Source organism: Python bivittatus, unplaced genomic scaffold (genome assembly GCF_059951505.1).
Source record: "Python bivittatus isolate LINGU-HERP-01145 unplaced genomic scaffold, Pbiv_v1 ctg000700_np1212, whole genome shotgun sequence".
NCBI classification, from domain to species: Eukaryota; Metazoa; Chordata; class Lepidosauria; order Squamata; family Pythonidae; genus Python; species Python bivittatus.
Genome location: NW_028277098.1, coordinates 17406128 through 17429497, shown reverse-complemented (window position 1 = coordinate 17429497; position 23370 = coordinate 17406128). Strand labels below are relative to the sequence as shown.

General features: G+C 37.5%; 1 protein-coding gene across 3 annotated transcripts in view; it reads right to left on the bottom strand.

The window, feature by feature from the left end:
* Positions 1–12833, bottom strand: part of WDR47 (WD repeat domain 47) — a 39375-nt gene extending 26542 nt beyond the window's left edge. For 2 of the 3 annotated variants that reach the window (XM_088154362.1, XM_007434336.3), the window contains exons 1-2: positions 12462–12833; positions 1115–1280 (exon numbers count right to left, since the gene is read on the bottom strand). In XM_088154362.1, the coding sequence (XP_088010488.1) occupies positions 1115–1272 (158 nt within the window). In that variant the 5' untranslated portion in view covers positions 1273–1280; positions 12462–12833. The remainder of the gene's footprint in view (positions 1–1114; positions 1281–12461) is intronic. The other variant, XM_007434337.3, reaches the window with a different exon arrangement.
* Between the last annotated feature and the right edge of the window lie 10537 nt (positions 12834–23370).

Below are 23370 nucleotides of genomic sequence, written 5' to 3'. Positions count from 1 at the left end.
TAAAACAGTTGAAAAGATAAGATTATACAAAATTTTCATTGTATACTGCATTAAAATTTCTCACCTGGAGGATACCTATCATTGTCTATATAAATTTAAAAAATTAGAAATAACCTTTTATTTAATTTTTTTCAAACCTAAAATAAAGATGTGTCCAAAATTAACTAAGAATGCAACAAATCTGCATTTTATTATTATTGACAACGCTATAAACTGCTGATGCCCGGCAGGAAAGTTGGTGGTTTTTTTCTAAACTATTTTTTTGACAATTAGAATAAGTACAAGATAGTTACACACTTGCACATGATATGCATCAAAAGAGAAAATCTAATTGAATTATATCTTATTAAAGAATGAACTTGTCTCAAACAAATTTGAGGTATGTTATTATAACTCCTTGTTGATCCTTGTAACCTTCTCTATGCATAGTAGCCCATAATGTAAAGCTGACTAGAGTTTGATCTTGTGGATGGGGGCTTCTAGCAACTTATTTTTATTCCTCTTTGGGTGGAGTATGGAATACTGTATCCTCTCCATCCCCAAAGCAGCCCACTGAAAGATAGCTACCTGTAAGCACTGTTTGAAACATACTGCCTTCCATCTCTTACTTCAGCCACCAGAGCAACCTACAACAATGGTTAAAAGCTTTGAGAAAGTGACTGGTTGCAAAATTGATGACATGGTATTATGCCAGCTCTATAATTGGATTTTTTAATACAGAAGGAATAACAGCAACCAAACCCATATAGCACATACTAAAAATGTAGGGGGAAATGTGCTACCTTTTTTGCAAAAAGTGGGGGAAGTTTTGCTTTTCCAGAATCCACAAGAGTTTGGAGCAGTGGACTGAGAAAATAACATTTTTTTTGCCCTTTTCTGTTGGTCAGTTCAGTGAAGAACACTGACTGATGCCCAATGTTCCCCACCTTTTCTCTGTATTTGATGCTGCAGCTATGAAGAAGATTGTACAAAATAGTTCAGCGATACTGAGGAGTAGAAACAGAGCCATGTGGAAGTGCCCTGGGTCAGAGAGAGATTAAAGCAATCTAGTCTTGATTCAAAAATGTTTCATTTTATTTTGCAACATATTTAATAGTGTGGAAATAATTTATACCTTAAGAAAAGCATATCATCTGAAAATAGTCCATTAATTACACCACTTTCTTTTTCTAGAGCCAACATACTGATATGAAGCTTTCTTGAATTCAAGAAATCCAGTATTAGTTTGACTATTTCAGCTTCTTTTATGTTCACTGTCTCTTCAGCTGTCATTGTGCAGACTGAAAAGCAAAGAAAGTTACAAATCAAATTAGATCCATCCTAAGAAAATTCCATCTGGCATTATCTTATATTTAAACAAGCCCAGAAAGCTGTTAGTAGCCTTAAACATTAAAATTCCTGCCATTCAATATATTCACATTACTTTTAATTCAGCCCAATGGTGTAAATATATTCACATTTGGCACCTCTTCAGAGAGCAATACTAACATACTAAACTGTGTTTCAATTTAAAGAATTTAATAGCAGAAATAAGATTTAAACACCTTTTAAGAAGTCTGCAGAATATCTAGATATTCATAAAACTGAAATTCTACCTATTATATATACATATACATACATTTTAATACACACACACATATACAATTCTTTAGTATAAATAATTGTTACCATGAATTATTAGCATGAGAGAAGAAGACACATATCTTGCAAATGGCTCCTTTGTACTACATTGTTCCAGTAAATTTGACTTTTCAGTACTTGATGAAAAATGTCACTTAATATTGATTTAATGTGGTTCAACATTTCCTCCTCATTTATATTCCATTGCAAACTCAAAGATCTAGTCAGTACATACTTTTCACAATACTATCCATACAACAGACTTTGGGCATATAGTATCAGTGAGGGATGGAGTAGAAGAAATAACCATGCTTGGCAAAGTTGAAGAAACTGGAATAAGTGGAAGATATTGGATGAAATGAATTGACCGGATCAAATAGATTACTGAAACATCCTTGAAAGGGATATGAATTATTAAGAGAAGCAGGTCAGATGGTAAGCATTTGCCCATACAGCTACCAGGGGATGTCCCCAACTCTATGGCCCTTATCTAGCCAACTGTATGGGGCCAGGAAAAAATACAAAATTACTAATTAAAATGCTGTTTTCAAACACTGGAGAAACAGGAAATGTTTAAAACAATGTCAACCAGGGAAAGCCTTGTTAACTAAAATTTGCAATATATTAATATGTTCTAGAAATGGAAGTTCATACAGCTGTTCCTTTCCTGGCTGATAGATAAGATTGGGTTAAGATAATGGTTTTCTTGGAAAATTGCAAGGGTGATCTTTCAACAATCCTTAATCATTTCAAAAATGTGTTTTAATTGGCTTTCTTAAAACAGCTGTATCTTTTTCCAGGATCCCATGTTGCAGAATTGTTGTCTGTGCATATACACATGCAAAGACAGCTGGATCAACTTTAAAAGCAGCTATACCAGATTTACGAAATATAAAGCTCCTCTAATACTTCCGAGAGAGGTGCTTTATTTATGCCAGTGCACTTTCCAGAGCACCTCTTCTGGTGCATTGCACAGCTCTATTACTTAGTATAGCCTATTGTATCCCATTGTTTATACTGCATTCTTCTGTATGTGTTAGATATTAGTTTTGTTGCATTTCAAATCCTGTGAAATATGTATAATATTTGACTGAAATAATGTATAAAACATTTTCTTTTGCATTTAATAATACTGGATCTGATTTGCATCCAGATTTTAAGGCATAGAAGACTAGAATAATTACAAATTTTCATGGATTCAATTCTGTATAATTTTAAATTTGTTTTAATACCCTTATAAATTTGTTTTATACCCTTGCTGGCAAAGAGAGAAAGGAAAAGGCAGCTGGCTTATAGAAGGTGTTACTTAAAGAACACTGAGTAGCTATATATCATTGTGTGCAACAAAACATAAGAATCTGGACAAATAAGATTTTTTTTCTGTTGAAAGCACCTGCTTACATTTCTTCATAATTGTTTCAGTTCCCATTAAGCAATTGGGACAGTTATATGATCCCTGGAAATTTTCCAATCTAGAATGGGAATCTCAGAGGAACAAATTGATTGACAGTCCTTAGCACTCAAAGCTAAGTGATACAGCTTCTTAGATTTCTTGTATCTCTTCATCCCACTAGATCCTTTCACCCATGAGCACTGATGGATCCTAGATTTGACCCATTTTTTTGGTAGCTGAATAATTATATGGGAACCTGACATATTTAAATATTCATGGAGTTCTTAAAATGAAAACATTACAGATGTGACATATGACCAACTAACTGAATTTTAAGGTGAAAAAATGCAATTCACACACCTTACTTTATTAAATATATGTACATGCTTTTGGACAGAAACCAGCGTAATACACAGGGAGTAACCTAGAATATAGTTACATTTAATAACAACTTTAGCAATAGTGCCAAAAAACACAAAAGGAAAAAAAAAGACATTTATACCTTTCTTAAACGGGATAGAAAGATGACAACTTGAATTACCTCATCTACAAAACAGTTAAAGATGAAGGAACTATGTCTTGTTATGCACCTAGTCTAATTTTAACCAATTCACTGACAACTAACCTAAATCAATCTTCATATGAAATGTATAACCATCACTACGTCACATGACAGAGTAGATTCAATCCATGTGGTCAGTGGGTTCCCTGAGGTCTCCAGCTACAGGCATGAAGTACATTTTACATTTTCCCTATTACTGAAATATAGGATAACAGTATATGGTGAAATTCAAAACATCCATAAGTCTAGGAGCTACAAAAGACTGGTTTCTCATACAAACAATAGTTTCAGCTTTTTGTTCAAGTAATAATTCACTGCAACAGAATAGATATTAAATAATAATCATTACACAGAAAAAGCTGTGGACTGGAACCCAGGACGCAAAGAAGATTGTAGTCATAATGACATAACTTGTATAAGTCACAAGAATTAGCTGAAATAGGTAGTCTGAACTGTGGTGATTATATGACAGTACTCCTTCCACAAATACCTAAGTATCAAAAGCTAGCAAACTCAAATGTTACAAAACCACTGTAACAATATTTACCGAATGAAAAAAATTATCTGCAGAATGCAATCATCAATACAACAAAATAACATCCTATTCCATGGTAACCTAAAAATATTTGGTAATTTTCAAGAATTTGAAGAAACACAGGTATATCAGACACAAAACTTCCAATACGTATTCTGTACTTATGCACCCACACCATACAATAAGTAAAGCATTATAATTTATTTAGATAAGCCCCTTAGTGTTCCTTCAGCATGATTTTCCTTTTAGAATTAATAGCTGATATTAAGAGTAACTTGGTTACTAATGTCAGGTTTCACATTTTGATGGAATAATTAAATATTTACATAATTAAATGTTTACTCTGGAAGCTGGAAATTTCTATTCAAGTACTTAACACTATTTGGGACTGTGATTTTTTTATACTCCTTTTTCTTGTTCTGTTTATTTTGTTACTGTCTGTGCTTTTTCATCTGTTTTTAATTACTATCTTATCTCCTAGAGAACTCTATTGCTGGGTGGATTAAATATATATTCAAAAAATAACTGACCCAACATTTGTCTTTTACTCTTTTTATAAAATCAGGATTAAATAAGAATAAATGACCATCTAAATACTTGTTCTAAATATATGAAACAGCTTTCTGACATATATCACTTACTAGATTAGGAGCTTGTAAATTTGATGTACATAAAATGTGAATTTGGACACAGGTATCTTTTTTACTTTCAGCAAGATGCATATGTGGTGCACATCCAAAGTCAAAAACAACTGGTATACGTAAATACCATTTAATCATAATGAGATAAAACAGAAAATCTCAAGGATATAGTTCAAAATCTCAGAATATCACACATTGCCAACACAATCTTATTGAAATGATTCAAAACTAATACCTCAGAATGACTGAAGCAGTATTTTTTTCTTTCTAATATATTCTAATTTTGCAGATTTTCTATTGATTTTGAAAGGGTTACAGCTTTCACAACTAAAAACAAAATTTGTAATTCTAATGTTTTACAGTGTTGTTAATTTATTCTCACTCTAGAAAGCTACTTCTGTTGAACAGATACAACAACCAACTGACATAAATGGAAATAACTAAGGTTATGCTTACATTGTCTAGTGTTTATTTCTGTCAAAATTAAATTGTCTCAACAGGCACTCTTAACTAACCCTTTTCCAATGCTTATACAGTAACAAACATTTCCTATATCTTGCCTACTTAGCCAATACAGAGTAATCTGCTTGAAAATCTCCCAACTATCCACTCATTATGTTCAATATTTTGTCTATTCTGTATTCAACAATAAGCCCATTTTAGCTCAAAAGATGTTACTTTCAGGTTAAGTGAGTACAGAACTGTAACCTGAATAGAGCTATTCACATTAGGCAATATCCCAAAATCTATTAAAAGTTAATGTGTAAAATATTTAATTCACAAGATTACAAAATTGATATTGCATAAAGACACTACCTTCAGAAATCAAAACATTCTTGGCATACCCATTACTTGTCATGACTTTCTCCTATAGATTCTAACTTGGCTATTACTTGACTCATTACTTGACTCATCAAGTTCTATTTATCCTCATGCACTACGTGATGTATTGTTCCTGAACATTTTATTTATTTATACACACACATACACACACACATATATAGGCTTGAAATAACAGGCTTACACCATGATCACAGTATGTTTAGTAGAACCTATTTCCCACTACATATAAGTGTATTTAATACGGAAGGTTAAGATTCTTTCATTCTTTTCAGCTCTTAGATTTTTATGATCAAAAAATTCACAAGGAAACTGCAACCCTATAATATTTAAAAAGAAATTAACTGACTCTTAAGGTTACCCACAGCTGGAAACAGACTTTGTTAGTTCTGGATCAGTATAAAAATTATGATGTAATTATTTATTTTCCAATATAATACAGAAGACTTATTTATTTTCCAATGTAATACAGAAGTTCAAATATACTAAAAACAAATATACTAGAAGGCATTTAGGATAAAACATTTGAATAGCTTATAGGTATCATATTTTACTCTTCTTTAAACCATGTATTTTCACTGCACAACTGCTGCAACATGAAAACATAAGTTGAAACTGGAATCTTAAAATGATAGCTGCCAGCAAATCAACTATTCTAATAGCTAACTAATCAAAAGATAACTGTTTATATCAAGAAAGTGAAAATATATATTAAATCATTTATCCACTTAAGGACATTAAAAAGACAACAAATATATTTAAAATTTCTACAGATAAGAGAATATTTGATGTTCAATATATAATAAACTTTAATGTGGATAATGTTATCATGTTTGGTATATTGTAAACTGCCTCCTTATCACAGAATGTCATTATCTTTTTTTTTTTATTATATACTCCATTCATAGGAACTTTTCCATTTGCTCATTTTATAGCAAGTATTTGTGCATATACTGTATTTTTCCGACAATAAGACGCCCCCATGTACAAGACGCCCCCCACTTTTCCAACCCAAAATTAAAAAATCAATATTTTAAAGATAGTGCAGAACACATTTTTATTTAGTAATTAGTTAACATTTACCTGATACACTCGGTGGGAGGAGGTCCAAACCGTCTCTCTGCAGCTCTATTTCCATGCTCTTTTGCATAACTGATTACATTCAAGCACGAGTGAAACTGCAGATAGCTTGTCTCTGCAAACAGCCTTCCTCTAATTGGTTTGTTCAGCATCAGCTGACGTCAGTTACATCAGGCTCGTGATTGGAGGAAGTCTGTTTGGGAGACAAGCTATTTCACTCGTGATTGGAGGCTAGCAATAGGAAGAAGCCTCTCTGCAGAAACAAAGTTTGGCAGTTTTGCAACCGCGATTCTCGGCTGACTTCCTTGAATAAGACGCCCTTCAGTTTTTAGGGTAAGGATTTTATAAAAAAGTATCGTCTTATAGTCGGAAAAATACGGTACTCAGTTCTCTAATTGAAATTAAAGGGAAGTAGAAATCTTTTGTTTTATTTATATGTGCCTTAACAAGATTACACTGCAGAAATACTTATGAATTACTAAAGGAGGATAGGTCCTTCATATTTGTTGCTGTCCTAATTGATAGTACTCATCTATACGGACCAAAAAGAAAAGTCCTACACAATCTTAAAGATGGTTGCTTCCCTTATTAGTTGGGCTAACAGAGGTGTATAGAATTGCTGCATTCCTTATAAATAAAATATTTGTTCTTTACTATGGGTATGCCTTAATAAAGGGCAGTATTTGGGTTGTTCTTTTTAACAATGTAGAAAAAACAGAGATATAGACACAAAAATATGGAAAACTTATAGAAATATAGTTACCCCATTCCAAAATCAATTTTTCAGGTGTTTGGGTTATTCAAGAAGGATTATAGAAACTTTCACACTGCCATGGTTTTTATTCCACAAACCCTCTATCTGAAGACAAACCATGACTATTTTCATTTCTGCTAATGTGAAATGTTGAGAACAAGGAATGAAAAATTACTGCCCCCACCTTCTAAGTACTGTAGGTTGTACCACAACAAAACTCCTTCATTCTCAATACACAAAACAAAAAGAAAGGAAAAAGGAGCTTGGCACTTTGCACACTTTCATATTCTGGTGAAGAGAAGGGAGAACGACTACTCAGCTTCACTTCTGCTCTTTTGTCTGGACTACAGAGGAGGAGCTACAAAGCCCGCAAATTATCATTTCACTTACAGGACCTGACACTCAGAAACCTGAAGGAAGGCTGAGACAAACTTTAATTCTAACTAGACAACCCTGTGACCTGTTGGTCATCCTTTGAGAGAAAGGTAGTACAGTCTGATGTGACTGGAATGAACATTACATTTTAGGCTGACCATATATTTTTTTTACCCCAACGCTGGACTGTGCTGTGATCATCTGAGAAGAATATATATCATAAATAGAAAAATAATTGTAATGGCAATCAAACTTCAATAATAAGTCAATTATTTACTTAGGACTTCCTGCCAGCTTTCCCATTGCTTGGGGGAAGCTGGCAAGGAGCATCAGAAATCACAATCATGTGACTGTGGGGATGCTGCAACAGCCACAACTTTGCAAATAAAACTGGTCTGAACCTCGTGGATATTTCAATTCCACAGGAATAATGGGTACTAGATCTTTTACACATTCTTTAAGTTGGGAATTTTAGGTACCTTGATTCAAAAATTGTTGCGATATAATGCACCGTTTGGGCTAACTTGGGGGTACAAACAGACAAACAGATAAACACAATGAGAGTTTTAGTAGTATATAGATGGGGAAAAGAAGCCATAGCATCCCCAAGTAGCAACAATTAGATTTGCATCTGTTTCAAGTACACTGCAGTTACATCAGAAATAAATCAGATCAGCTGTCCAATACCACTGACACCATGAAAACACCAATGCACTTTCAAATTGATACAGAATGCTCAGGTGGAAATGCAGAAGGAAAATTCTTTGATTTCTTGACAGGCTTGCACCCTGGCATCATTTAAATAAACTCTGTTTATTTAAACGATGCACCATAATAAGATAACCACAAAACTGATGCACCTAACTATTTATTCCGTCTTCCTTCCAAGTGGCTCTTAAAAAGTCTCAATGATTCCTACATTTAATTTAAAAAATACTTGCATAGAAAGTACATACAACATCCCCTGGACAATATATATCTAGTTATATCTCCTTTCTCTCCTGAAAGATCCCAGCATCTAAATAAACAGAGGAATAAATCTTACTAATAATGGTTCATACAATTAATTAATGTACATTTGTAATCAATCTGTAATCAAGTTATATTTCTATAATCCCTTTTGGCCTTGTATCCAATCTTCTATTTAGCTACCACATAAATCCTTAAACAAAGAATTTTACTTTTTTAGCATTACTGGTTGCCAAGATATTAAAATGATACTTTTTTCCTCTTTCCACTCCAACCATTTTGTTTTGTGTATCTACCTCTTTTATTTTGGGTCTTTTAAAATGTCATGCCAATGTAGGATCTGTTTACCACTGATTTTATAAATAGTACTCAGAGGCTTTTTTTTTTTTTTGCTAAAGAACAGGACAAAAATGCTAATAATATATAAAAAAGAAACTTGGTTTTGGTATGTGCAGTTGGTATTTACAGCAAAGCAAAGGTATGGGTGGGAATAGCAATACATGTAGCATTTTGAATTCTGAGCAATGACCTACCTGTTCAGTTTTTAGACAGTTATCATGCTGATAGACAAACAGTCCTTATCCCTTCACATTATTTCTTTCCATCATTCTATTAGAATAGAAAAAATAACGAAAGAGGGAAAGCATATAGACTATGACTTCCGGAATTTGTTCCAATTCCTTTACCAGCAGCGGCCATAGGAGACATCTGTATTGTCTTCCATGTAATAAAGTAATATTTTGTTTCTGCACACTCCTCCACATGGCCTGCTAATCACAGTTTGGAGATGCCTCAGCAACCATATCTGAATGTCTCCAAATCACCACTGACCCACCCAGCAATCAGCCTGAATTCATTCTTTTCTGCTCCAATTTTCAAGTGGGGTTGCTGCGCAATCTATCTATGACATATCATACAGAAGTATGATTAGGGCCACGAGCCTACTCTGATTTATTAGCTACCTGGGTCTGCTGCAGGCACACACACCCCTCTGATTCCTGGCTACTTTTTTTTTCCAGCAATTTGTCTTTTGGCAGTGGGAGACTCGTACTCTTTCACTGTGCCAAAAATGAATATCTCCCATTTCTTTTGCCAAACCGTAGGTGGCAGAAAAAGGGACAGGGAAGGGAAGGGAGGGGTCTTTTGGGCACCAGTTCTCCCAGGACTAAAAAGACCTTCTTTCCCCACAGAGTGATGTTTGAAAGATTAATCTTCCCTGCTTCCCTCCAACAAATTGTTCTTCAGCCAGCATTCTCACACTGAACTTGCACCTCTGCAGATTGGACACTGCAATATCTACTCAGTGAAGAGTGTTTTCACATATATCCAGCAGTTTTCTAAAAGACTGCTGGCTATATTAAGAATCACCCCCATAGTTTTGGTTCTGCAGCACCTACTTAACAGAAGGGATGGACTACTGTTCCACCTGCCCGCTCCCCCACTTCACATGGTCCCAGAGATAATCTTAGGAATTTGAGAGAAAAACTTTAAGACCAGTGCTCTATGGTGAACCACTTCTGTGTAGCAGTTTCAAAAAGGGAAGGAAATGATAGATAAGATGAAACAACTTCATAGGCAGCTTGGGGATAGAAATGAGAATGGCATTGAGCTGCAGGTGATTCAGTGGAACAAGTGATCATTTGGTGTAATAGGATAATGAGACATGGAGTAAAAGGCCATGCTCAGCAAAATCCAACAGGGTGTGAAAGGAAACAGGAAGGCTGAGTTTGGATAAGAAAAGTTTAGGAGCAAGGCAATGTGACATGGGAGAGGAAGAAACATGGAGACCAAGGAAGGACTAGATTGCATGGGGGCAAGGGAGAAGTAAAAGCTGTGTATCAGAGAATATGTCTGGGAAAGATGATCCTGAAAGAATATAAGTATGGGTAGCAACACAGTGGCATGAATGGATCTTTATGTACTGGGGTAGGGGTGACTGAGACTGTTAGGAGTGATCTTGAACAAGACAAAGCAATAGATTTTTTGACTGAAGTGTTTCATGATTGGGCGTGTCTATGATAGCAGATTTGTGAATACTCAATTCCTGCAATTGTGTTCTGAAGCTTTTAATATTTTCTCCAAATTCCATCTGTGCCCACTGGCCCAAAAGGGCTGGAGACTCCTGAATATTTGTAGTACAACAGATGGACATGACAGGAACCAGTATAAGGTGATATAATATTATTTGTTTACAGCAATCAGTAGATGTAGAGGAAGGGCAAAAATTAAATTACAGGCACATCATCATTAGCTTAAATGTATTCATTTATTTAATTTATATAGTGTAGTGCCAAAGTGAACAAACTCATATGGGTGAGCACTAGCATTTAATTCTCTCTAATTCTGAATATACCACTGGCACATTATATTCCATAAGGGTTGTGGGCACAATTTTATATTCATAGCATCCTTCAAACTAAGGTTTTCAATAAGCTTGAATGAACAAAGAACAAGGTATTCCATTAAATCGTTGAGCTACTATAGTCACTATAACATTTCCAATTACCTGTTGTTCATAGGCTCTCCAGTTCAAAACTTTTGTATAACCATAATGCCACCTTTTATTTGTATGCTCAGAGAACTGCCAATAAACATATTTTGAATTCAGCATATGTACACTCTCATTAATACATCTCTATTTTTTTTTACTGCAGCTCTATCATGTGAACAAAGGATTGTTAAAAGTATATGATAGAACCGAGTACCTGAATCTTTTTTGTTGAACTTCTGCTATAATACTGTTCTGTATACAATACAACACAACACAACACAACACAACACAATACTGTAGTTTGGAAGAACTGCCCTGATATCACATAGCCAATCTTTGCTATAGAACTGCAGGCAAATAATTCTTAATACAGTACTCACAAGAAACAAAGTCAACAATAGCAGCTGTAGACTGCTTTCTCAGAAAAGTAAGATTAAAAACCTGAGAACAGGCAGAGTTCAGAGGCAAAACACTGCATCTTTTTTCTCCCTTTCACTGACAGGGCAAACCTAGATTTCAATCTTTGAACTTTATATACTCTATTTATATCCAATCTTTCTGCTCAAAGGAACCTTCCTATCCAGCATGCAAGATCAACACAGGCATAGCAACCCAAGCATATGGAAGAGCCAAAACAGCAGCAGGTGCTATAAAACCCTGGGAGGGTTTGCTCCTGTGGATGCTGCAATAACAAAAGAAAGCAAAGAGGTGCACAAGGTAGAGAATGGGAACTAGGTCTCGGATGCGCAACAACGTCGGTCACAAGTTGGGCAGCAAAGACACACACACACCTCGTCACCTGCAAGGCAGGACGGCAGGGGAGGACGCGAGAAGGCAGGCAAGGTCACTAGCAGGAGACAAGTGAAGGGGGTTAAAGAGCCTGGTTTTTCCGCCAATTCAGCATCAAGGCAGCCCGAGCGAGACTGCCTTCTCCTCTCTCCCGCGCCGCTTCCTCCACCGCCACCAGCGCCAGTCCCTTCTCCCCATTCCCACCCACCCTTCCAGGGCTCCCGCTGGCCCCGACGCCGGACCCCAGAGGCCTCCCTCGGGCCTCCTGCATCCCCCCAATTCCTTCATGGCTTTCCCAATCCGCTTTGCTCCTTCAATGTCGCCGCCAAGCGAAGCCCTGCCCCAGCGGCCAGCCAAGATCCGCCGACTCCCGGGAGTCGCCCTACGCCAAGCGAAGGGCTGAGAGACTCACCTACAGGGAGGGCCTCTCCCAAGCCACCGACTCCGAGGGGAAACCGGGGTGAGGGAGGGAGATACACAAAATGGCGGCAGGAGCCTCCCAGGGATGTGGGACAGGAGGAAGAAGAGCCTGCCCGCGGCTTGCGGCCACCAGCGTCCAGCCAACGCGGCCCGTGCCGGCGGGTTGCTTTGCTCCGTTCCTAGGACCCGAGAGGCGGCGGCCTGGCTGTGGTTGTCAAGCGGCTTCGCCAATCGCTGCCCGGGAAAGCGGTTCCTCGAGGCCCGTCGGCGAGGCTTGGGCGGGGTGACAGCGCAGCCGCCTGAATGGGAAAGCGACGAAAGGAGCTGTGAGGGCGGGCGGTGGCTGCATAGAGGAGCTCGGAGGAGCGGCGTTTCCCAGGCTCGGTGGCTGGACCGGAGCCCAAGTCTAGGAAGAGAAGCGTGGGGCGGCGGCGGCAGGGATTGGGCTGGGAGGCAGGCAGGACGGGGCTTCGTGGGAACGGTCCAATAAGAGAAGCTCCCGATCGTTTCATTCCTTCGCCTTTATTCCTCTCAGATCTATTTTCGCCTCCTTCCCCACGAAAGATGCGAACGAGGTCTGGCCGTCTGGATCGTGCCACTTTGAAAGGCTTCCCACTGCAGGGATATTGACTTATTTAGGGTATTTCTTAGTCATTCTCTTGAGCCAAAGTGTCCAGGGAGGCTTGCGAGAATGCGAATGGTAAAACGCAAAAAATAACCGTGGGTAAATGAAATGGATGATTTATCAGCAGAATGAAACGTGGGCAGTCTAGCCGCCGTGCATAAAGAGCTCTTCTCCTGACATGGGGGGTGGGGGTGGAAATCAAGGATTTTGGCAAGCGAACCTCTTTTACAAAGCTGTGGTGGTGGCACTTCTAAAAAGGTTTTGCTTCTGATATCTTTCCCTTCCTTCTAGATATCTGGTTAAAGGACGCAGAGCAAGGGTATAGAGCATGGTTGATGTGGCTGGTAGAAGAAGATGGCCCTTTGTTTAGGATAGCAAGCAATCTGCAAACACTGATCTTTAGAAGCAAATACTGCAAACTTTGTTAGTGGGAAGAAAACAGGCTTGGCGGAGGAACTGGAAAAGTAGGAAACAGGAGTGACACACTCTTGTTTCTTCCCACGCACCTCCTCCTTTATTAAAATTTCCATCTGAAGTTGGGTTTTCATAATACAAGTGCCATAGTTCTGTATTTTTGCAAAATATAGTAAAGCTTCAAAACAGTTTAAAAGGAAGGACTGCAGAGATGTACAGAACATAGTCCCATTAATTGCCATTTATTACTATTACCAACTATACCTCTTCCATAATATTCTGGCTGGGTTACAGCTTTTTTCCCTCCCAGTCTGTGTTCATCTGTGATTGTGGGGAGGGAAGATTCTAAAATGAAGGTGTGGAGGGGGGAGGATGTTGGCTGGTGTGGGTCTTCTGGGAGGATGTTGCTTGCTTTTGTTTTGGGTTTTTTTGGGGGGGGGGTATTTTTGTGCTTCCTTTATGCCTTTTCTATAATCCACACCTGATGTTTTTCCCTTAAATTTTGGCTTCAAAAGAAAAGGACCAATTTTCATGTGAATTCCAAGGAAATTTGGGACTTGCCAAAAAAACCCAAAAAAACTTCCAGTGCTAAGCTATCCTGTTCTGTCCAACAGTGCCCTCTTCTAGGGTACTGTATTCTATTTAACTGAGTTTCCTATTCTTTGAAATATAAGTCAGCCTTCCATGGCATGCCTGCTGTGCATGTTCAATCCCCATTGTGGCCTTTTGGGGTTATCCATCCTTTGAGATTTCTTACTAAATATTTATAGGTCTGCTCATTCTTTTCTGCATGTGTGTGACTAGTGATATCATATATAAGAAAGATACAGAAAACTGATAGCTAAATAGTTCCCCTACATCCAGGTAATTTGCAGAACATATCAAAGTCACAAAATAGCTGATCTTGCACAAGCCTTAAAAACTGAGCATCTTTTAGGGATTGTAGCAAGTAGACATATGTAGCCTTTCAAGGCAAACCTGACGTGAAATTACTGAGGGTGGATGTACACAGTATCTCACAGGCAGTTGAACTGCTCTGTTTTTTCCCTTCTAAAGTGCTATTCCCTTATCTGTAAATTTGAGGTAATTTGAGTTTCTAACAGCTTTTTCTTTCTGATTAAAGTATGCCTACAGATTATTTTGTGGAAACAGGGTTGGTCGCATGAAATGAGAAAATCCCACTCAGTGCTGCAGATATCTTTTCAAAAAGGATAGACAGCTGTAACTAAGATGCCTCTTTTATACCTTATTTTTCTTAAAGTTGGGGTTTTGAATATTGTCTGAAGTGTATTTTTGGTAGTATATTTAACAACTTGGGAGCCAGTTTAATTTAATAAAACTTTTAATTTATTTTATTTTAATTAATTTATTTTAAATTAATATACTTTGTTTAGTGGTTAAGGCACCAGACTAGAAAGCAAGAGACTGTGAGTTCTAGTCCCGCCTTAGGCATGGAAGCCAGCTGGGTGACTTTGGGCCAGTCTCACTCTCTCAGCCCAACGCACCTCACAGGGTTGTTGTTGTGGGGAAAATAGGAGGAGGAAGGAGTATTAGGTATGTTCGCCACCTTGAGTTATTTATAAAAATAATAAAGGTGGGATAAAAAAATCTAAAAATTGTATAGATGTACGAAATAATAGGAGCATGATCGGTCATGTCCTTCAGCATGTCAAATGCTGAAGATTGAAAAATACAGTCAGTATTTAAAATAACTTGCTTAATTTATATCTCACCCTTATTAGGAATATGTGCTTTTTGATCCCTGAATTTTTCTACTGATTTTTTCTAATAAAAGTAATGAACACATTATGGTATGTTTTCAAAATAAATGATCTTATACCAAACATCAGAAACAAAAACCTCTCAACTTCACCTTGTCACAATAGTTGTCAGTGGAGAAGGCTCAGAAGATGACAGATAGTATGAATGTGTCCTGCTTTTAATGTTAAAATGCAGGGTTGTTTTCATCAACTGATTTATTCTGGAGATTATCAAATAGATAAATATGAATGTGCATCTATAGTTGTGTCAATCAGTAATTCTGTGGGTGTGTTTCAATATGTGCTTTTGAACTGTGTGCAGTCATACTGGTAATTGAAGTATGTCAGTCCTGCAGGTAACCCCTTAGTGCTACAAGAAAAACAGCTGAGATTTTTTTTAAAGGAAATGGCACAGGCAATTACTTTTAGAACCTGTAAATTAGTTGAATGTTTAGTACACATATTTTCCTTCTGCTCCTTAACATAATTTCTTCCTGTGTATGTATGTGCTTGGAATCTGTATAAACAAAATGCTAGAGGGTAAGTTTCTCTCCCCAGGGTAACTTCACCTTATTTAAGTCTACCAAGTGGAAAGACATTAGCCACACAACAGGAACAAATAGAGATAAATTTGTTATATAAGGAAGGCTCTCCAGTATGATACCTATTTTCCTTCTTTCTTGTAAGTTTCCTTGCAGAAACTGCTGATAATATGGCAGTATTGATAATTTTGGAAACATTGTGCACACCTGTCATTTTATTAACCCAGACATCTCCAGCAAATATGTATGTATATATTTATATCTTGCCTTGCCTTTTCTCCAGGAGCTCGCAGCAGCATAAGTACATATCACTTCTTCCTCCAGTTTGTCCCCACAACAACCCTATGCTGAGTGTGATTGGCTGAAAATCATCCAATAAGCTTTTATGGTTGAAAGTGGAAGAACCCCCAGGTCTTCCTAGCCCAATACCTTCTCATTGCACCACACTTTCCAGCTATGTTAGACTATCACCCACAATTCCCAGCTAGCATCCCTGAGAATTATGTGAGTTGCATTTCAAACCATCTAGAGGATACTTCCTTGTGAAAATCTGCACTAGAGCTCTATAGCCTCAAAAAATAATTTTTAAAATGTGTTTGGGATTACATTTTTGCTGAAAATGGGTTAAATTTTCTTGAGAAGTCAACCAGCATTATATAATTGAATCTCAACAACTTCCCATAAATTTAGGAAGGGTGGAAGGCATAATTTTTTTCTTTTCATTTCCTTTCCCTTTCCCTTTCCCTTTCCCTTTCCCTTTCCCTTTCCCTTGCTCTTTTTCTTTTTCTTTTGTTCTTTTTTGTTTTGTATACTTTTATTGTATTGAAAAATTCTAATAAAAAAAAAAATTCCCATAAATTTAGACTAAACACACTGATAACCACTATTAACAACCATGACACTTTCTGAAATGAACTCTTACATTATGTCCAAAACAGCGTTTCATAACCATCCTTACTACATTTAGACATAGATCACACACTTGTCTCATAAATGTTTTGTGTCATGATAGAAGACAAAGTCCCTCTTAAACGTACAGGTAGTCCTGTTTAGCGACCACAATTGGGACTGGCAACTCAGTCATTAAGTGAAGTGGTCGCTAAGTGAAACCATGACTGTGCCTATGATCTTCCTTCAGCTTTCCTTTGCTTTACAGACCTGTGAAGGTCGTAAATGTGAGGATTGGTTGTAAAGTTACTTTTTCATCACTGTGATAACTGTGAACGGTTGCTAAATGAGGCAGTGGCTAAACAAGGACTACCTGTATATCATAATATATGATACAGGTAGCATGTGTGTGTATTTATGTGTATATGTATAAGTGCAGAAGACGTGTCCCAATTAATTGTCTCAATTTAGTACAGTTTAAGTATGTACTGTAATTAATTTAAATTCAGGGGGATCTCATATGCACTGTTCTGGGCTGGGCTCTTTGAAAGGATGGGTTGCAAATATAATTAGTAATTATTCAGAGAGACTTCTTATTATAGAATATGTTCATGGGAGCAGACTTACCTCTGCTACCAGACCACAGATATATGTGTGAATATGCCCTTATAATACTGATAAAACACAATGGGAATTCTAGAAATACATGTGAGTCAATTTAAGTATGCAGATCAAAGAACGGGACCATGAAAGAATTCCCATCCTATCACCCACAAATTTATACAGGAGAATAAAATTTAATCTGAGAGATGTTGCCCCATTTTGTTATATCTCTAGCAGTGCTGACATCTCACATTTTTTAATATCTTCTAATTGGGCCATGGTCAGACATTTAATACTTTAACAAGCAGGCCCTGCATTACAGGCTATAATCAAAATCATATTTTCCGCTGTTTTTGCTGTGAAAGATATTGGCTTATTACCAGTACATGTAATTGCCATCTGGGAGCTTCTTAATTCCAATCCATAATCTTTCCTCACATTTTCTACTGCTGAAGCAAGTTTGTTTTGCCTTAAACTAAACTGTGTAAAACTATTCTTATAATTATATAATAGATGGTTCCATTATTAATGAAATTAATTTCTTTAGATATGTTGAAATGATTCAACAACTAACAAGAAAGGTCTTTTAAAAGGACCAGTTAGGCTTTTGTTGTCCTGGGCTAGGTCATCTGTGGCAGAGAATCACAGACAGGGAGCAGGACTGGGCTCCTTGGAGAGAGGTGGTTTGTCTACCTGAGCCCTGTAGCTGCCATGGCCAAGGGTATTCACTAGATTGGCCACCACTGTATTGTCAGCGATTGCCCAATGGTAGAACTTAATTATAGTTTTGTAAACAAACAGGGTTTTGTGGAAAGACATGGACTGAGGAATGAACCTGCTGGTGAGGAAAGTGACGTAGAGAAAGATAAAGTGGTAAGGAGAGGAGTGAAGAGTTAAAATTGCAGCTTGGGTTTGGGAGATAGATGGGGTATAAGAAGGGATTCTGATAGGGGAGTAGTTCAGAAGTCAGGGAGAAGACTGGAAAGTTATTGACTGACATTGGTGAGGACAATGTCCTGGAGGGGATGGTGGTTGTGGCTGTTGGATGTTAATTGGGGGGAGGGTTGCCAAATGATTTTCTTCTCAAGTGCAGCCAGTAGGATTGTGGTTGGCAGTAAGCTGATTGAGTGCAACAGGGGTGGCTAAATTGGATACAGTTTAGAAGGGGGTAGAAGATGGGAACCCCTGATATTTTTATAACTTTTAATCATGTATTTCTGATTTTAGTTTGTTGTAAGCCGCCCAGAGTCCCCCATTGTGGGGAGATGGGCGGGAACAAGTCTATTAAATAAAATAATAAATAAAAATAAGATATTCTGGAGATTGGAGACCTGAGTACATGATGGGGGCATTGAAGAAAGAAATGGAGATCAGGGCAGTGGGCATGTAGAATCACTGGTCTACAGATAACTGGATGTATTATTTGTGAAATTAGGCTTTAGGACAAGTTGGGATTGCTAATATACTGGCCTCCCTGCTGCCCAGATGGCACCCCGTCTGGGCTGCTTAACTTGGACTGGACTGGCAGTGGAATTCTCTAGGCATATGGAACTGGGAGATTTTAACATCTTCCTTGCGGGGAGGGATCAGAGGCAACCTAGGAATTCATGTCTGGTCTGGTCTCATCCTGTAAGGGATGTGAGAATAACCTTGAGGAAAAGGAGGAAGAGCCACAGCCTAGACAATGGTCTGATAAATGAAATCTGAGTCCAAAGCAGGAATATAATTTGAGTAAGCATCTCAGAATTGACCCTCCCTAGTTCTCTGGAACATAAAAGCAGAGAGGGGAGAGGTGCTTTCAGACTTGCAAGACTCTCTTACTGTAACCTTGTAATAAAAGTAGCATTAGTATTCATAATTTGGTTTCCTGGTCTGGACTACCTCGAAGGGCTAACACATTCACAGCCTGGTTCATATTGGAAGTCTCATATCTGTTTTTTATCTTTGCGCTGGTTCAGCATTAATTGAGAATGGAGGACATTGCTATCTGTCTGTTATCATGGTTGGATCACTTTCTGATTGCTATGGAGTTGATAGGGAGGATGGACCTACCTGTGTAATAGAATCAATTTGTTTCCAGAGTGCAGTGGGGAAGTTATGGTGAGCAATTCTGCTGAGTCTTTAGTCATCTGTGGGAATAGAGAGGTGACAGTGGCCCTTAATGGGATTTCGCCTAAATGTCCTCTTCTAGTTTAGCAGTTGAGGGATACTCCTTGGTTTACTTAAGAGCTCCAGGAGGTGAAGCTAATCAGGAGATGCCTAGAGCACTGTTGGTGGTAGACAAAGAATGAATCAGAGAGAAGATAAGTAAGTGCTCATATTCAGGCTTAAATGGTGGTGATCAGAGCAGCAGAATGTCAACACTTCTCCACTCTTATTGCATCTGCAAAATGCCATCCAGAGGCCCTTTTTAAAAAGAGCCAGATTCTATTAGAAAGGGATAGGCTAGAAGATCATTTGCTGGTTGGCTATGAGGATTTTCTAGATATCTGGAAGATAAAATTGCTTACCAATAGAAGGCTAGCACTGAAGATGTTACGTAGCTGGGTAACGAAATGTTTGCAAGAAAACAACCAAGCTCAGAGAACTCCAAGGACTCCATAAAATTGCTTGGATCCACTCAGAGTGGGACAATAAGGGCATGTTTTGATGAGGTGACTGAAACATCATCTTGTGAGGTAATCTGGGGTGATCTTAAACTCTGAATTCTGAGGAAGCAGACAAGGTTCTGTACATCATCAGCTCTCCATCTGTAGTCTGGATTGTTGCCCTTCCTATTTGGTGAAAGCCTCCAGTGACATGACTAGGAGCTGGGTTTGGACCCTGGTAAATGCATCTATGAGAAAAAAGATGATGCTGCCTACCTTGAAGAAGGTGGTAGCCATCGCTTGTCCCAGAAATTCTGGATAGTTATTGATCAGTTCCAGGTTTCTTTCTCTTAGAGAAAAGAGGGAAAAAGAAATACATCCGTGAATAATATTGGTAGGGCTCTCTTTGGGCTCTGAAATCTACTGGATAGTGAGACAGGTTCATGTCCATAAGTATGACCAATGTCTTAGATCATGAGTCACAAAAATAAAGTAGAAATGTTATAAATTTATTTTTCAAGGTTGGGGCAGAGCATGTTTTATAGACCTACCTGTAGTAGGGATATGTGCATAGAAAAGCTTTATTACTTTCAAATATGGAATTTGTCATTTTATGAAGAATTCTGGCTTTCTTTGAGTCTAGGGCTCACAAAAAATTATTTTATGAAGGGGGAAATACATTTGCTCTTGAGTATAAGAGTAGGTTCAAGAGATGTGTTTATCAATTTTTGAAATGTCTTTGTATTCTAAAAATGAGATATCTATATGATCTGTATTTAATGTCAATATGTTGACTTGAACTAGCTTTGTATTAATATTTCACTTTTTTTTCTCATCAATAAAAATAATAAAATAATAAAAACTTTATTTCTTATCTTCTGGGAGCTAAAAACTGAGATACAGAAACCTCTTATCAGCTTTTTAGATCAGGGAGGGGCTCTAACAACGTAATATTTATACCTGAGAGAATTTTTACCATCTTCTATTATACTATATCAAAGCATTCCTTGCCTGGGAGTTGGGGAAACATTTATGAACATATGTCTTAGTCAATCTGAGGTGTGGTTAGGAGCTGTCTTAGTGAAGGAAGTTTGTTCTTTTAAGAGGACCTTACACAGAAGAAATGTCAGTGACATATTGCCCTTGAGGTATTTTTAATAATTTCCATCATTCCAAACTGAGGATGATGGGAATGATAGTAAACACCATCTGGAAATATGTGAGTAATATCTATATGAGACTTTTGCTTATCCAAATTCTTGTACAATGAGTTTTAAAGTATATTAAAAAAAAGAGTAGTGATTCAAAGAAATGATAATGCACCTCTAAGAACTTCCATAAACATGTTATATTCAGAGGATCTTGCCAGGACTTGTTATTTTAGGTAGTAAATTTGCTGATGTAGTAAGGTAAGTGATGAAATACTAAATACTAAGTTTGTTGGAGTACTGCCAATATAAAAACAATACTATAAATTAGTAATATTAAAATCTCAGGAATGCAATTAATATATTTCATAACATGATAACACTGAAAAGATTAACATTTCATATTTTTACTTCTAACCAAAGAACACTCACTTTAGGAAAGAAAATTTTACAATCTGACTTTGTATTAGCCAATACTGTGGAATGAAGGGAAGAAAACTTTGGAACGTCTTAAATTAGTGAATATGAAACCGTATTATATAATATGAACCATAATATGAAAAAGGAAATTGCAAACATCCATTTGTTATGCCATGGTTGGCTTAACCATATTTTGTGGAATAAGTTATAATTAGATGAGTACATATTAACAAGCTAACCAATAAACCATGATTTACAAGCATTTTCCTTTCTTTCCTAGAATTTTCTTCTAGTTCTGCCATTCTCCTGTCTACAAAGGTTGGGCTAGATCGTCTTTAGGAGCAGAATTCAAATCTTAGAGGATCAGAATTTGGTGAACCAGAATGAGAGTCCTGCTTACTGACTATCCAGGTTAGATATGATTGCAATTTGAGGACCATATTAAATAATCACTAGAGGTAGTTCATTACCAATATTCTAAAGATAACTTAATTTGCTATAACATTCCAGGAACACACATATGCAAAAAATTTGCAGCAGCCAGCAACAGGATATGGTGCAAGACAGAAGAGATAATTTTTTCCTTCTAATTCTTTCTTTCTGATTTCATAGATTTTAGAAAGCAAATCCCAGTATATCATGGCAACAAAGTTCTCTTTACAGATCTTCTAAGGACAGCAGCCCTCAAAATAATGTCATTTCCAATGAGCGTTTTATATTAAATTACATCAGATTTCTGGGAGGGGCAGTCAGTATCACTAAAAATGTATTTTTGTATCATTTAGTTTGGGCTTGAGATTATTAATACAAAGGACTTCTCAGTAGTATCACAATCACAATAACCTTTAGCTCAGAGGCAGGCAACCTTTTGATGGACAAGGGTCAGAGTGGCATTTGGGAGGGAAAGCTTAGGACATTGCGACAAATGGCTGGGAATGAATGAGTTGTGGGGGAGAATTTGGGAGGATTTTTTAAAAACTCTGATGATGCCTCTCGGGGCTTGCAATTGTCTTGTTTCCTAGCACAAAAGTGTGAAAAAGTGTCTGTTTTGAAGGCAGCAAAAAGGCCACTATCTTGTACATGACAATATATGCAGCTGCAATAAAATCTGTGTTTCCTGGCAAATGATTCAAAGTAGTTTACTACTGTTTTTATTTAAGACAATCATACTGTTAGTTTTCAAAGTGCTACAAGAGGCGATGTGGAGAGAACTTGAGAAGCGGGCATGGAGGGAGCTGTCATTCTTTTGAGGAAACTTGAGAAGCGGGCATGGAGGGAGCTGTCATTCTTTTGAGAATGCCTTGTTGGGAAAGCATATTCGTCTCCCCACACTAAGTCTCTCGGACACTGTTCTGTGGGAAAATTGATCCCAAGTCAAAAAGTTACTCAGCCACAGGCTAAGATAAACACAGAGATCAGGAATACACAGCAATATTTTATTATTGAGCCCTGTTTATAACTATTTTACACTAGTCAGAAGCATTGAGATGGTTAAGTTTAAGATGTGTGGACATGGACAGATGCTGGCTGGGGAATTCTGGGAGTTGAAGTCCACACTTCTTAAAGTTGCCAGGTTTGAAAAACACTGGCCTAGATGGATCTTGGAAAGCAAATACATGCATGTATTGACAGTAAAACCTTGATTTGAGAGTCTTGGGATGCAACAGACAAAATTTGAGAGTGGACATCCTCCAAAATAACAAAGTCAGTTAAAACAAGGTTTTATGTTTCTGGGAAGGTGCTGGGGAGGTCAGGGGTGGTTTGGTAGGCTGATGGGAAGACTGGAGGCAGCACTGGGAAGATTGCTGGGAAGGTACTGGGGGAAGTGGGATATGGTGTGGTGTGATGCTAGCGTGGTGGAAAGATTGGGGAATCTGTGAAGAAGGGAAGGGGCAGGTTGTGCTTTCTGCAGC